The following is a 13,395-nucleotide window of genomic DNA, read 5'->3' as shown; positions in this document are numbered from 1 at the left end:
AGCCCTCATAGTTCTCAAGATCTCAGAGAGGTCAAATTGACCCCCCACACCTGGGGAGGGGTATCCAGCCGGCCAACCGGGCATGTGTTAATGCCCTGCTGGTACTTAGGCTACAGAAGTTTAGCGGAGACCAGGCTCACCGCTGAGGAAGGGGGTAAATTGGACATGGGAGGGGGAGGGGGGCAGTGGCTTACCCTAAAAGATACAAATCGACACCCGTGCTATCGGGTCACGCTCGTTGCCATCCTGCCTCATTTCATCTTCATCTCAGAGATCATGCAGTAAGCCATGAACCTATTCTCACAGCACATAACTTTCAGTCATCATTTGCCGTCCTACTAGTAGTGACCGTCATATGACGGGAAGCGCCCAGACTCCATCAATGACTTGCCGTGCTTAGCTGCACATGCTATCACCAAGTTGACAGCGATTGTGACTTTGTGACGTCACCATACAATCAGCTGGAAGTGTTAGTGGTCACTCTGGTTGCCCAATTAATTTTGCCCCGAAGACTATTTGGCAGCTTTGCAGCAGATTTTATCCACCAGTGGCGTTTCAATATCTGCAGGAATAAACACGCATCAATCCTTAAGTCTTGGCCGGGTCGCTTTTCGTGCGTACGACGTTTTCAACTTGCGTTCCTGCGTTGCGTTACAACGAGATAAGGTGTCATTGTCAACCATTTTATGAGCCTGCCGGCTGACGTTTGGGAGTGAGGAACATACTGTGTGAGGGGTAGGTATGTTGCTGAGATTCCAGTACTGCGCTGGGTCTTACCCGTTAGTAAATTGCAAACCTTTACAAGACAGATTTACGAGTCAAATAGCTTTCAGTGCTGCTTTTTTTGGTGATGACAGCAGATATTTTCAAAATGATGCCATTTTTTATGAGCAGCCATACTCTTTGCAGCCATATTGCATACTATTTGCAATTTTGGTATGAGCAGTGTGCTTCCTCATGCCATTTCAGAAGATACACAACAATGATACACAGTTGATATTTATTTTCTGGCCATCCAGGGTGCCTTTTGTACTTATGCATGATCCACTTGGGGAATTATCAACATTTTGACCTATTTCATAGCTACATTCTGTATGAACTGGCCATTAGACAATTTATGGTAAGATTTATATGATATGATATATTATGATTTAGACAAATTATGATAATAATGACAGGTATCTGATGCATAACAGTGGCAGTACATTACTGGTGCATGGAGGTCATTCATACAAATCAAATCAGCATTTGTGTTTCACAGCAGTTTCAACTTTTGCATACTGAGCTTTAACTGGTGAATGCAGCAGCTTGATATGCTGTGTTAATATGGTAGAAATACAATAGCAATTTCAATATCACACTGCATTAATGGTACAGCCACAGTTGGTAAGGGGGTGAGAAATGACAAGTATGGCAATAAGTAGGAGTAGAAGTAGGTGTAGAGGTGGGAATATGGGTAGGTTCAGGGTTGGGTTAAGTTTAGAATTAGGATTAGGGTTCAGTTAAGTTAATCAGAAACTGACATGTGGGTGTAACTTGGGTTGGACAGTTTGAAAGCATATCTATATTGCAAAATGATATATTTCCACCATACTAAGCTATTGAATTATTTTGCCATATTGACCAAGTGACCATCAGTACACAAAAAGTCCATGAAAAGGAAATGCCAGCCATGATTTGTCGGTATCATGCTATCAGTGATATATATAGACATCTGCTCTAGTGCTGGTAATCTTTCTATTTTGGAGGCAAGATTGTAACTGATGGGCAAGATGTCCCCTTTTATGATAAATTATTATGCTTTCTAGCTTGAAAGGGGTAATTTATGTGGAACCTGTTTTCATAAAGTTGGTACAAATATCCACCTTGACCAAATGGTTAAATGCCCTTACAAAAGCAGATGTGTACTATAGATCTATGCAACTGCATTGAATGCACTAAAAAATAGACAGTAAATGTGAAAATAAATAATACCACCAACTACATTCTTGCACAACATTCCACCCTGCTTATATTGGGTATCTGCTGGTTGATTTTGGATAGTGGTGTTCTGTATTGTGTGTTCTATTGTTTGATGCTTTGATACACAACTTTTCTTATTAAATCCAGGAAGCTTCCACAGCTTTCCTCAGCATTTACACATGTTTGTGTACAGTGGGCATGCTTTTGTTCCATGACTGGTGTCAGGATTAGACCTATCAAATACTATCATATATATATATATATATATATATATATATATATATATATATATATATATACCAAATCAGGTTGAAGGTACATTGTTGCCAAGGGCATGTGTTCATTTAAAACTGTGGGTCTCCTAATAATCATGGGTCTGAGTCCCTTATGCATGCTTCAGCTGATTATGTCACTGATAGAATGAACATGTGTAGACATGAGTGTCAAGGTGGCCTGGGACCTACAAAAACTACTTCTAGATTTATCTGTATAGGTAAAGCATGGCTTAAGATCCTACTGAATATATCATATTTGTCATAAAAATATAGCTAGTACCTCTGCATGATTAAGTTCAAATTTGCAATTGTAAATTTTTGAGTGCAGCTATTCCTTGGGTTAATTGCAGTAAAACTGCATGCAAGCTGCATACAGCTATCTTTGAAGGAAATGATGGAAACCCAAAGGGTTTGCTACATGGTGGACAGGGAAACCTTTGTGAATCACATAGGATGATGGCCTAATTACCATATTGTATAGTCTGTATCCCTAGAAAGCATTGGAGTGTTATTGGAACCTTCTAGTTATGGTCTTTTTCAGACTATTGACTCAAGCCTCCAGTGAGTTCTTCTCCCCATCTTGTCACAAAACACCAGTAGTACCCCACAGAAGCCATGGAGGGTAGCACTGAAGAGGACTCACAACCAAAAGGTTCACAAGCATCACATGGTCTTTTCCAAGCCCCACCCATGATATGGCACATGGGCCACCAGCCTTAAGGATAGCGGGCCACCAGCGTAAGGGAAAAATGTTGTCTGATGCCAGCAGGTGTCATGTCAATGTATGTTCAACTTACTCTGAACCACAAATGGAGGAGATGAAACATTTTTGTTGTTACCAAAAAGCTGTAACAAATTCATTTTGCCACTGTGTGTATTCTTGATTATTTCCATGCAATCAATTGAGCTTGAAGGGTCACTTTGGGAAGAGGAGCGGTGGTGGTGTTGCAGTCTTGTGCTAGGAACATCCAAACTGCAGCATGTCCCCCATCTCCAGAGCCATTGCAGCATGTGAGTCATTGTGCATGTCACTGAGTGGCAGTAGGCAGCTTTCGGTCACCGTGGACGCTGTCTATCGTCTTCCGTCTCACCTGACGTCGGGCGGCCTTGACGAGATACATGATCAGCTGAGAGCAACTGCTGCCATCAGGAGGCATTTTTTATCTCGGTGATATTAACATTGGCTTAATGCGTCTCAACAACCCATCTGCGCATGGCTGCATGCCCATTTTAAATGGTCTGAGTCTTGTGCAGCTTATTCACACACTGATCCATTTGGAACCGGCCGCTACTCTCCTGGACCACGTCGTTACCAGCATGCTGAAACTGGAGGACCCCGCTCTTGTGCTGCCGGTGGCGATTGCAGACCATCTCACCACCAGCGTTCGTGCCCCGTTCAGGCGGCAGCATTTGCCTCCTGTTTTTTTTTTCGTATTCGCTCCTGGCGCAAAGTCTGCTGGGACGTGCTCAGCCTGCATTTGCCGCAGGCACACTGGGACCCGTTGTGCCGGGCCGTGGGCGTGGCGGGAAAGCTGGAGGAGTTCATGTGCGCCGGGTCAGGCGCCATGGATGCGCACTGTCCTCTGAAAACAGTGACACCCCGCCGTCCACGCTGTCCCTGGATTGGGGATAATCCCGGTCTGCTGTGTGTGATGCGGAAGGGCGACCACGCTTACCGGTCATGGCGCAGGTACGATACGGAGACCGACCGCATTGAATATCGGCGTCTGTTAAACCGGGCTAAGGGCTGCTGCGCTCAGGCCAAGCGCGACTTTCTATGCGCTAGTATGTTTTCCGACCGGGCTAGTTTCTGGCGGAGTGTCCGTGAGTTTGCGCTTGGACCCGCCAGGGGAAGGTGGCGCGGAGGAAGTCTTCTGACATGGCCGACAATTTTAACCGTCATTTTGCCTCAGTTGGTCCAAAAATCGCGGCAGAGCTGTTGGCGAGCAGCCGTGGGCCCCGTCTCTCCCTCAGAGGCCACCGTGCGTAGCCGCAGCTGGGCTGGTATTACGTCCTACGGCCCTACCCGAGCTTTCAAAGGCTATGAGTGAGTTGAGAGATGGCTATGAGAGAGTCTTCATCTAGAGCTGTGGTTGTCGATGGCGTGCCTGCTTGCGGTAAAAAACTGTTTGGCTCTAATAGGTACCCACTCGCTTCATGTAGTTAATTCTTCCATTGTCACGCGCGTTTTCCTGTGCGGGGAATTAAGCTTCAGTTCATTCCCTCCACAAGTCTGGTACACACGACGTTGCCAGCAATTTTTGGCCTAAATCAATTTTAGCTGTGTTGTCGAAAACATACATATGTGTCGAGAGGTTGTCCGTCAGTAGTTGTTGTCTCATCTTGATGCCCACGTCCTCTTGGCCCCTTCACAGTATGCGTGTAGGCCGTGCCACTCAACGGAGGACCCTGTGGTTGACGCCGTGGAGTGGATTACGCGTCGGATCGACTCTGGACATGTCGCCGCCGTCACCTCCGTAGACCTAAGTCGAGTTTTCGACAGCGTGAACCGCGGCGTCCTCCTGCCGAAGCTGCAGTGGCACGGCTTCGATCCACGATAGTTTAAAAGTTGTCTTAATGAATGGCGGCAGGCGGTGAGAGGTGTTCACCATTCCTTCCCTTGTCCCACAGTGTCCATCAGGGGCCCTTGGTAGGCCCAATCATCTTCAGCGTCTGCATCAATGATCTTTCATCCCACCTGCCTCGCGGGCGTCTTATTTCCCGCGCTGACGATACCCAACTCCCCGACTCCGCCCGCCCCGACCACTTGTCGACCCAAAAATTGTGTCAGTAAGAAACCATCCTGGCCCTTCAATTCTACTTTACTGCCAGTTCCCTGTGGATGAACCCCACCAAGACTACCCGTTTTGTAACTGGCACGCCCCAAGCATCCTTCCATCTTAACACCTCCAACTTAAGATTAGCCCCCTCGCTGTCCGTGAAGATGTCGGGAATGACTATCGATCGTACCCTTCCCCGGAAGTGGCTCCTACCCAAAGTAGTTTAAAGTGCAACTCGATCTTGTTTTGTCTGTACAAAGTTTGTCATCATCTCACACCCGAAGCTCGCATACTCCTCATCCAGACCCTTGTTTCCCCAACATCACGCCTCTGCCTCTGCCTCTCAGTCTGGGGCGGAGCTGCCGCTTGCCATCCCGGCCGGGTGCAGAAAATAATGAATTTCGTGGCCAGGATCGTCGAGGGGGGTGGGGTCGAGATAATATTTCACCGGTCGTCAGGTCGCTGAGCTGGCGCGGAATCAGTGACCTCGTTACGCTCCGCGACCACATTGGCGTTTTCAGAGCTCTAAATTTCCCTCGTGGCCAGGTGGCGGTCCTGGAACCACCTGCCGCCGATCATTATGACATCCCGAAGAGGGTGCCGGTATTGTCGTGGTTAACGCGTCTGCGTTAACCATTACGCGTCTGCGTTAACCATTACGCGTCTGGGGAATCAGAGGTACGGGGTTCGATTCCCCGTGGTGCCCGTCCTTCCTGCCAGGGTGAGAGGCAGGTGACGCCATATAGCCTCAGCAGCTGAGAGCGTCGTAAAGCCCCAATGACACACACACACACACACACACACACACACACACACACACACACGCACGCACGCACGCACGCACGCACGCACGCACGCACGCACGCACGCACGCCCGCGCGCGCACGCACGCACGCACGCACGCACGCGCACGCACGCACGCACGCACGCACGCACGCACGCACGCACGCACGCACGCACGCACGCACACACACACACACACACACACACACACACACACACACACACACACACCACACACACCACACACACACACACACCACACACACACACACACACACACACACACACACACACACACACACACACACACACACACACACACACACACACACACACACACACACACACACACACACACACACACACACACACACACACACACACACACACACACACACACACACACACACACACACACACACATCCCGAAATCGTGCTGGGCTCAGATCTAAACTTGACCAATGTGAAGAAGAGGGGTTTGGGTGACGTTGAACGTTGAAGGCCTTTCTCATCCTCTTGACGCATCATCATAGTCGCCGCATCTTCGTTTGTGTCGTGGAACTTGTAACCCATTGTCTAGAATCAAACATTAAGCCATGCATACCGAACGATTCGTAGAAAATATAGAACTTGACTTGGCTGGAGGGAGCTAGTCTCTGTAACATTTGCAAAGTTTAAAGCCCACCATCACATCACTATTCTGTATTGTGCATAACATAAGCATAGGCCTGTTTATATTGCGTAATATCCTGCGCATTGTTATAGTGGTATTGGGTGCAGCAGTCCGCAACATTGGCACGCAGTTGCCTCAGCAGTATCATGGACTTCAGCATGCAGACCTCCCTCATCTAATGCTGGCCACCATTGTGCCACAGATCGGGGCGGAGCGGTGCCCACAGCCATGGCCAGCGAGCTGGGCCAGCTGCCGGTGACGCTGGCCAACGTCCGTGAAGCGATCCGCCAGCTGTATGGCTCAGCGAACCCGGAGGCCATGCAGGCGGCCAGCCGCTGGCTGACGGACGCCAAGGTGTCGCCACAGGCTTGGGACTTCGCCTGGGAGCTGCTCACGTCTGACAAGGTCAGTGTTGCGCCCTGCGGTCCGGGAGCTGCTCACGTCTGACAAGGTCAGTGTTGCGCCCTGCGGTCTGGGAGCTGCTCACGTCTGACAAGGTCAGTGTTGCGCCCTGCGGTCTGGGAGCTGCTCACGCCTGACGAGGTCAGTGTTACCCCCGGCAGTCTGGGAGCTGCTCACGTCTGACGAGGTCAGTGTTGCGCCCTGCGGTCTGGGAGCTGCTCACGCCTGACAAGGCCAGTGTTGCACCAGGCAGTCTGGGAGCTGCTCATGTCTGACAAGGTCAGTGTTGCGCCCGGCAGCCTGGGAGCTGCTCACGTCTGACAAGGTCAGTGTTGCGTCCGGCAGTCTGGGAGCTGCTCACGTCTGACAAGGTCAGTGTTGCGTCCGGCAGTCTGGGAGCTGCTCACGTCCTGACAAGGTCAGTGTTGCGGCCCGGCAGTCTGGGAGCTGCTCACGTCTGACAAGGGTCAGTGTTGCGCCCTGCGGTCTGGGAGCTGCTCACGCCTGACAAGGCCAATGTTGCACCAGGCAGTCTGGGAGCTGCTCACGTCTGACAAGGTCAGTGTTGCGCCCTGCGGTCTGGGAGCTGCTGACGTCTGACAAGGTCAGTGTTGCGCCCTGCAGTCTGGGAGCTGCTCACGTCTGACAAGGTCAGTGTTGCGCCCTGCGGTCTGGGAGCTGCTCACGTCTGACAAGGTCAGTGTTGCGCCCGGCAGCCTGGGAGCTGCTCACGTCTGGTAAGGTCGGGGTTGCACCAGGCACCTCCCCTGCTACACCGGAGCGGAGATCGCGCTAGTCTGGCCACACCGGAGCGGAGACCGCGCTAGTCTGGCCACACCGGATTGGAGGCCGCACCAGTCGGCTATCGCCATATGCACTACTGGTGGCGTCGCACGCTGGGCTGCTGTCTTCTGTCATTGCCAGGGAAGCTGCAAAATTTGCGGGCGTGAACGCTGAATTTTTTCAGGAAAACTAAGGTTTCAGCTCTTACGCTTAATGTTTAAGCCTTCATTTTGTGCATGGCGTGTTAAGCTGTCGTGAGCGTATGTTCTAAGTCTGCTCCTCAAATTTCAAGTAAGCTAGTGACGTGGCCGTGTGGCCTATCTGTAGGCAGACCTACTCAAAATTACCGTTTCCTGTCATCATTATAAGGTACATGTACATTGTACATGTTGCACATGTACATTGCCCATATATTTTTGAGATCTCCACGCGATGGGTTTCGTCACCCCCCCCCCCCCCCCTCATTACGATGATAACTACATAACGACACGCGACGCACACATTCAAACATTTACCACATGTGATACTCAGCACTGGCACCGGCCTTTCCGTCCGTCCTGACCGTGGCCAGGTATTGCGCTGAGGAACATGCCTTGACTAGTGAACAGGCCATGCCACGCAAGGCGAAGCAGCAATCAATGCATTTCGTCGCACTGCGGGTGTCTGAGCAGTCTCGTGAATGGCCAAACCAAACTAGACCATTGGATCGCCAGACTCGTCATGCACTGCGTCATCCTCGATCGGCAGGAGCCCGCATGCGTCTTCACACGCGATTCACCGGCCCCGTGGCAAAGCCGGCCCCACTGTGTACTGGACTCAGGTGCTGCGGCGTCCGATCGGCGCGCTACTGGAGCTGGTACCGCGCCACCAGCTGGTCCAGCTCGTACAGCACCGCGTTACGCGCGTCCCTGCGGGCGGCGAGCATGTGGCGCGCCTGCGCCAGGCAGCTGACGCCCAGCGCGCTGAGCAGGTCTCGCACGCGGTCGAGCAGCTGGCGGCGCTGCGCCGGCGTCAGGTCCTGCCGGATGACGGTCAGCAGCGGCGTGCAGCACGGCCGCCGGCACGGGCCCGGCCCGATCCCTGGCGACAGAGGGCCGCGTCACGCACGGCACGTGGCGGGCGGGGGCGCCGCGTCCCTGACTCGGACCTCTCCGTCGGGCGCACCGCCCAGTGCCAACTTCACAGGCGGTTATAACCGGACAGGACGGCGTGCGCTGTCTGCGTACGACGAGATAAGATGTCTGCTGACCAGGTCATGACGCGCACTCTCAGGCCGCGGGTCTCCAGAGGTGACGCTCTGCACCCGGCGGGACTTGTTTTAAATCGTGCGTTGCATTTTGGGACTGAGTCGTCCTAGCCAGACTGGCGGTGTATTCACGACGCCACGCTTTCTCACCGGGGTTTCGCGAGACCTTGTGCAGGCGGGCGATCGGGCAGGGCCGAGGGACGGGCAGCGCGCCGCCCCACCGCTGCAGCACAGCCGACACCAGCGGCATGATGTCGGCGAAGTCCAGCCGCGGCAGCAGGTCGTCCGAAGACGGCGCGCACATCGCGGGCATCGGGTTGGCCTGCGGGACCCCACAGCGCTGCTGAGACTGCGCGAATCATGGCACACGCACGACGCGCAGCTACCGTCAGGTGTCACACGGCCGGGAGCGAGGGAGCGACAGGGCGCGTCTCGTCGGGCGCCTGGCTGCGGCGTGAACGCTCCCGCTGCTCACGTTGAATCCCCGGCCATCACGCCGTGGGCTGGCAGCGACACCGCGCCTTGGCGCGTCACTGTCCGACAGTGGCCACGCGTCAGCACCTCCGCCGCCCATCACGCGCCTGTGATACATGCCGTCCCGCTGCAGGCTGGCGCCGCGACGGCGCGTGTACTGCAGCAGCGGTGTGGCACGTGAGCCGCATTGTCGGGGTCGCGGCCCGCTCGGCTCACCTGAGGGCGCGGCTAGTCCGGTCGTGTGTCGGGGATCTTTCTCCGTCGTCCGTCCGCTCGGCTCACCTGAGGGCGCGGCTAGTCCGGTCGTGTGATCTCTCCGTCCTCGGCCCGCTCGGCTCACCTGAGGGTGCGGCTAATGCGGTCGTGTGTCGGTGATATCTCTCCGTCCTCCGCCCGCTCGGCTCACTTGAGGGCGCGGCTAGTCCGGTCGTGTGTTGGACGATCTCTCTCCGTCCTCCGCCCGTTCGACTCACCTGAGGGTGCGGCTAGTCCGGCCGTGTGCTCTCTCCGTCCTCCGCCCGCTCGGCTCACCTGAGGGCGCGGCTAGTCCGGTCGTGTGTCGGTGATATCTCTCCATCCTCCGCCCGCTCGACTCACCTGAGGGTGCGGCTAGTCCGGCCGTGTGCTCTCTCCGTCCTCCGCCCGCTCGGCTCACCTGGGGGCGCGGCTAGTCCGGTCGTGTGTCGGTGATATCTCTCCATCCTCCGCCCGCTCGGCTCACCTGAGGGTGCGGCTAGTCCGGCCGTGTGCTCTCTCCGTCCTCCGCCCGCTCGGCTCACCTGAGGGCGCGGCTAGTCCGGTCGTGTGTCGGTGATATCTCTCCGTCCTCCGCCCGCTCGGCTCACCTGAGGGTGCGGCTAGTCCGGCCGTGTGCTCTCTCCGTCCTCCGCCCGCTCGGCTCACCTGAGGGCGCGGCTAGTCCGGTCGTGTGTTGGACGATCTCTCTCCGTCCTCCGCCCGCTCGGCTCACCTGAGGGCGCGGCTAGTCCGGTCGTGTGTCGGTGATATCTCTCCGTCCTCCGCCCGCTTGGCTCACCTGAGGGTGCGGCTAGTCCGGTCGTGTGTCGGACGATCTCTCTCCGTCGTGGCGTCCACACAGCAGCGCGCGGAACTGGCTGCAGGCCGACGCCGTCCGCTCTGTTATGCACCCGGGAGAGGATGGACCCCCAGCGCCCGATAGCGGTGACGCTGCGGAAGGCGGCGCCCGCGTCGGCGGTCACCTCTTCCGGCCGCGGCGACGACCACCGCCATATAAGCATATGTCTGCGGTCAGAACGCCATGTAACGGTGGCATGTTCCCGCACCGCTGGTGCTGGCGCGCGCGCTGGATGGATGCCGCCGCGCACTGGCGGTGGTCAGACGTGCCGTCTCCCCGCCCTCCTCTCGCCAATCATGCCGACGCCCCGATCTCGGGCATTATAGCACTGAGCCTTATAAAGTGCACCGCCTCTTAGGAATGTCTGCCCACCGGGTTTGTTTCAAATGCATGTCGGCATGTTTGGATGCATTTGGCGGAAGACTAGTGTCGGATGGGTTACCGACGCCAGGTGATGTTAATCCTGCTACTTTTTTAATGAAATGACCTCAGAGGAGTTGGAATGCAATCCTGGATTCCGCGATGTCCCGGTTACATAAGTTGTGAAGTGCATTTGTGGGGAATATTGTTAACATAGATAAGACTAGTAATAGACTTATTCATTGGAGAAAAACCAGGAGAATAAAGATAAAGATGCGTTGATATTTCGGCAACATGCCTTTATCGAAACGAAACGCAAACGATTTTCTGCTTTTTTCGATAAAGACATGTTGTCGAAATATCAAGATATATATATATATATATATATATATATATATATCTTCATTCTCCGGGTTTTCTTCGAGGAATAAGGCTATTACCACTGTCTTATCTAGGCTCCGGTGACTGCAACAAACTGATGCACACTTTGTATACTGGATGGTGGATTTTTCCACCAAGGTTATGCTTATAGCAAATAAGTAAAGTGAGGCCGCCATTCGTAAGAGTCAAGGAAAGCCACAAGTAGTGAAATGCGACAGACTGATTTATGGCATACATTTGGCAGTTGCATGGCTGGAATATGTAGGGGATTGTCATCAAGATCTGTAGCGCCGAAATACAACTGCTCCTGCAGTCTTAGACTTACGTGTAGTATGCGGACGTATTCATTGGCGTGCTGATATGTTAGCGCTTGCACCCAAACACGGATCCCTGGCGCATGTCTGCTGCAATACGGACAACACACGGACCTCTGGCGCGTGTCTGCTGCATACGGACAACACACGGACCCCTGGCGCATGTCTGCTGTAATACGGACAACAAACGGGCCCCTGCCGTATGTCTGCTGCAATACGGACAACACACGGACCCCTGGCGCATGTCTGCTGCGAAGCAGGCAGCACGCGGACCCCTGTCGCATGTCTGTTGATGCTGCCAGACTGTTACCATCCTATCACAGCCGGGGTATCAAGGCAAATGGTCACGATCTAGGGTGATATGGGAAAGATGTTGCGAGAAGGAAGACCACACTTGGGACATTGTGTTCACCCACGACAGAAAGAAGGTAGTGCCCCTTTGCAGTGAATCGGAAATACTCGTGCGATGCCACCCTTTGGTGTCTGTTACGAGATGAAGATCTGCTATGTTGCCTTCACTGTGATGGGCCACTTACCGTTAACGACGTGATACAGTCGTATCCACTTAAAAGGCAGCGTGGTTGCGTAAGGTCGGTCGGGAAACTCCGACGATGATCTGTTATCGCATTATCTGGATGACTTATCTCCTTGTTCGCGTCGGTGGTTTTTATCTCTCAAGCAGCGGCAGTTCTCAGCGATTGACACCCCCCATGCCCACCACTGACGCCACTTCTCGCCTGAACGCCACTATGGGCGTCAGTTGGCCGCAGCTATCGACGTTCCCCAAAATCCGAATGGTGATTGTCGCCATTAGCGCGATGCTGCCTGGTCTGCTCGCCCCGTTTTCTTCCTCATAACATGTTGCGTGACCTGGCTTGGTAACTCGCCGTTGTGCGTTGGAACCCAGATCGGGTCGTCCTTGCTGTTGACAGGAGCCCGCTGCCGTGGATGTCCGCGCGGGTCTGCTGATGTGTTGTAATCATGTCGAAGACTACATGTCCTCGTACCTCGTATCCCTCTCCGCGTGATGTCGCGGTTCAGCTGCAGCTCTGCCCAGTCCCAGCCACGGTGTAAGGCTGGGACTGGATGGTCGTCGGGGGAGGGGGTGCGGTCGTCTCCCCGTCCGGCGGCGGCCGCGCCATGGGCACTATCTGCGGACCCCAGCGGAAGCACTGGCCGTGACGCAGCCGCTTTCGGCTCTTCACACGCCGTCCCCGGAACGACGTCACGCCGGCGGCCGGCGCTCCGGGTCGCGCTGACCGCGGCCGGGCGCGCTTTCAGAGCTCGGCCGAGCAGTTTTTGGGCGCCTCGTTCCTGCGGGACAAGATCCGCGAGCACTGGGAAGAGTTGCCGCCGGAGCAGGCGGTGCCGCTGAAGGCGCGCCTCCTGGAGAGCACCGTGGCCGCCCAGACCAAGCAGGACTCGTGCTCGCGCACGCTCAACGAAGCGGTAAGGCCTGCGCTTGGCTGGTGTCCGTCGGAGGCTGGCTCGGCCCGGACAGCGTTTCTTGTGTTGTTGGGCTGCTGGTGGTGCGTGCTGCGTGTCAGGCGCACGGCTTCGATGCTGCAGCGGTGACAGAGCCGGCCGGTGACAGAAGACTGCTACTATCCGCCTTTGGCAGCGAACATGACCACGGTCGGCCGTGGCCGGGTCGGCGTGCGGTTCGTGTGTTTGGCTGCGGCTTCGTGCTGTGGTCGATCTGCATTTGACTGCAGCTCCGTGCTGGAACTGATCTGTGTTTAACTGCGGCTCCGTGCTGGGACCGATCTGTGTTTGACTGCGGCTGCGTGCTGTGATTGACCTGTGTGTGGGCGAGGCCAGTAGTCTGCACCATGCACGGCGTGTCTGCCGCGGGCCTGTTGTGTC

The 13,395-nt window shown here is 54.6% G+C and overlaps 1 protein-coding gene across 1 annotated transcript in view; it reads left to right on the top strand.

The window, feature by feature from the left end:
- Window positions 1-1,860: 1,860 nt before the first annotated feature.
- The window catches only part of LOC119112988 (importin-13), a 30,920-nt gene continuing 19,385 nt past the window's right edge, over window positions 1,861-13,395 (top strand). The window contains exons 1-4 of the mRNA XM_037237295.1: window positions 1,861-2,143; window positions 2,779-2,889; window positions 6,676-6,878; window positions 12,811-12,978. Of these exons, the coding sequence (XP_037093190.1) occupies window positions 2,853-2,889; window positions 6,676-6,878; window positions 12,811-12,978 (408 nt within the window). The 5' untranslated portion in view covers window positions 1,861-2,143; window positions 2,779-2,852. The remainder of the gene's footprint in view (window positions 2,144-2,778; window positions 2,890-6,675; window positions 6,879-12,810; window positions 12,979-13,395) is intronic.

This window comes from Pollicipes pollicipes, unplaced genomic scaffold, assembly GCF_011947565.3.
Source record: "Pollicipes pollicipes isolate AB1234 unplaced genomic scaffold, Ppol_2.1 Scaffold_7261;HRSCAF=8764_pilon_pilon_pilon, whole genome shotgun sequence".
Classification (NCBI taxonomy): Eukaryota; Metazoa; Arthropoda; class Thecostraca; order Pollicipedomorpha; family Pollicipedidae; genus Pollicipes; species Pollicipes pollicipes.
This window is presented reverse-complemented; position numbering and strand designations above follow the sequence as displayed.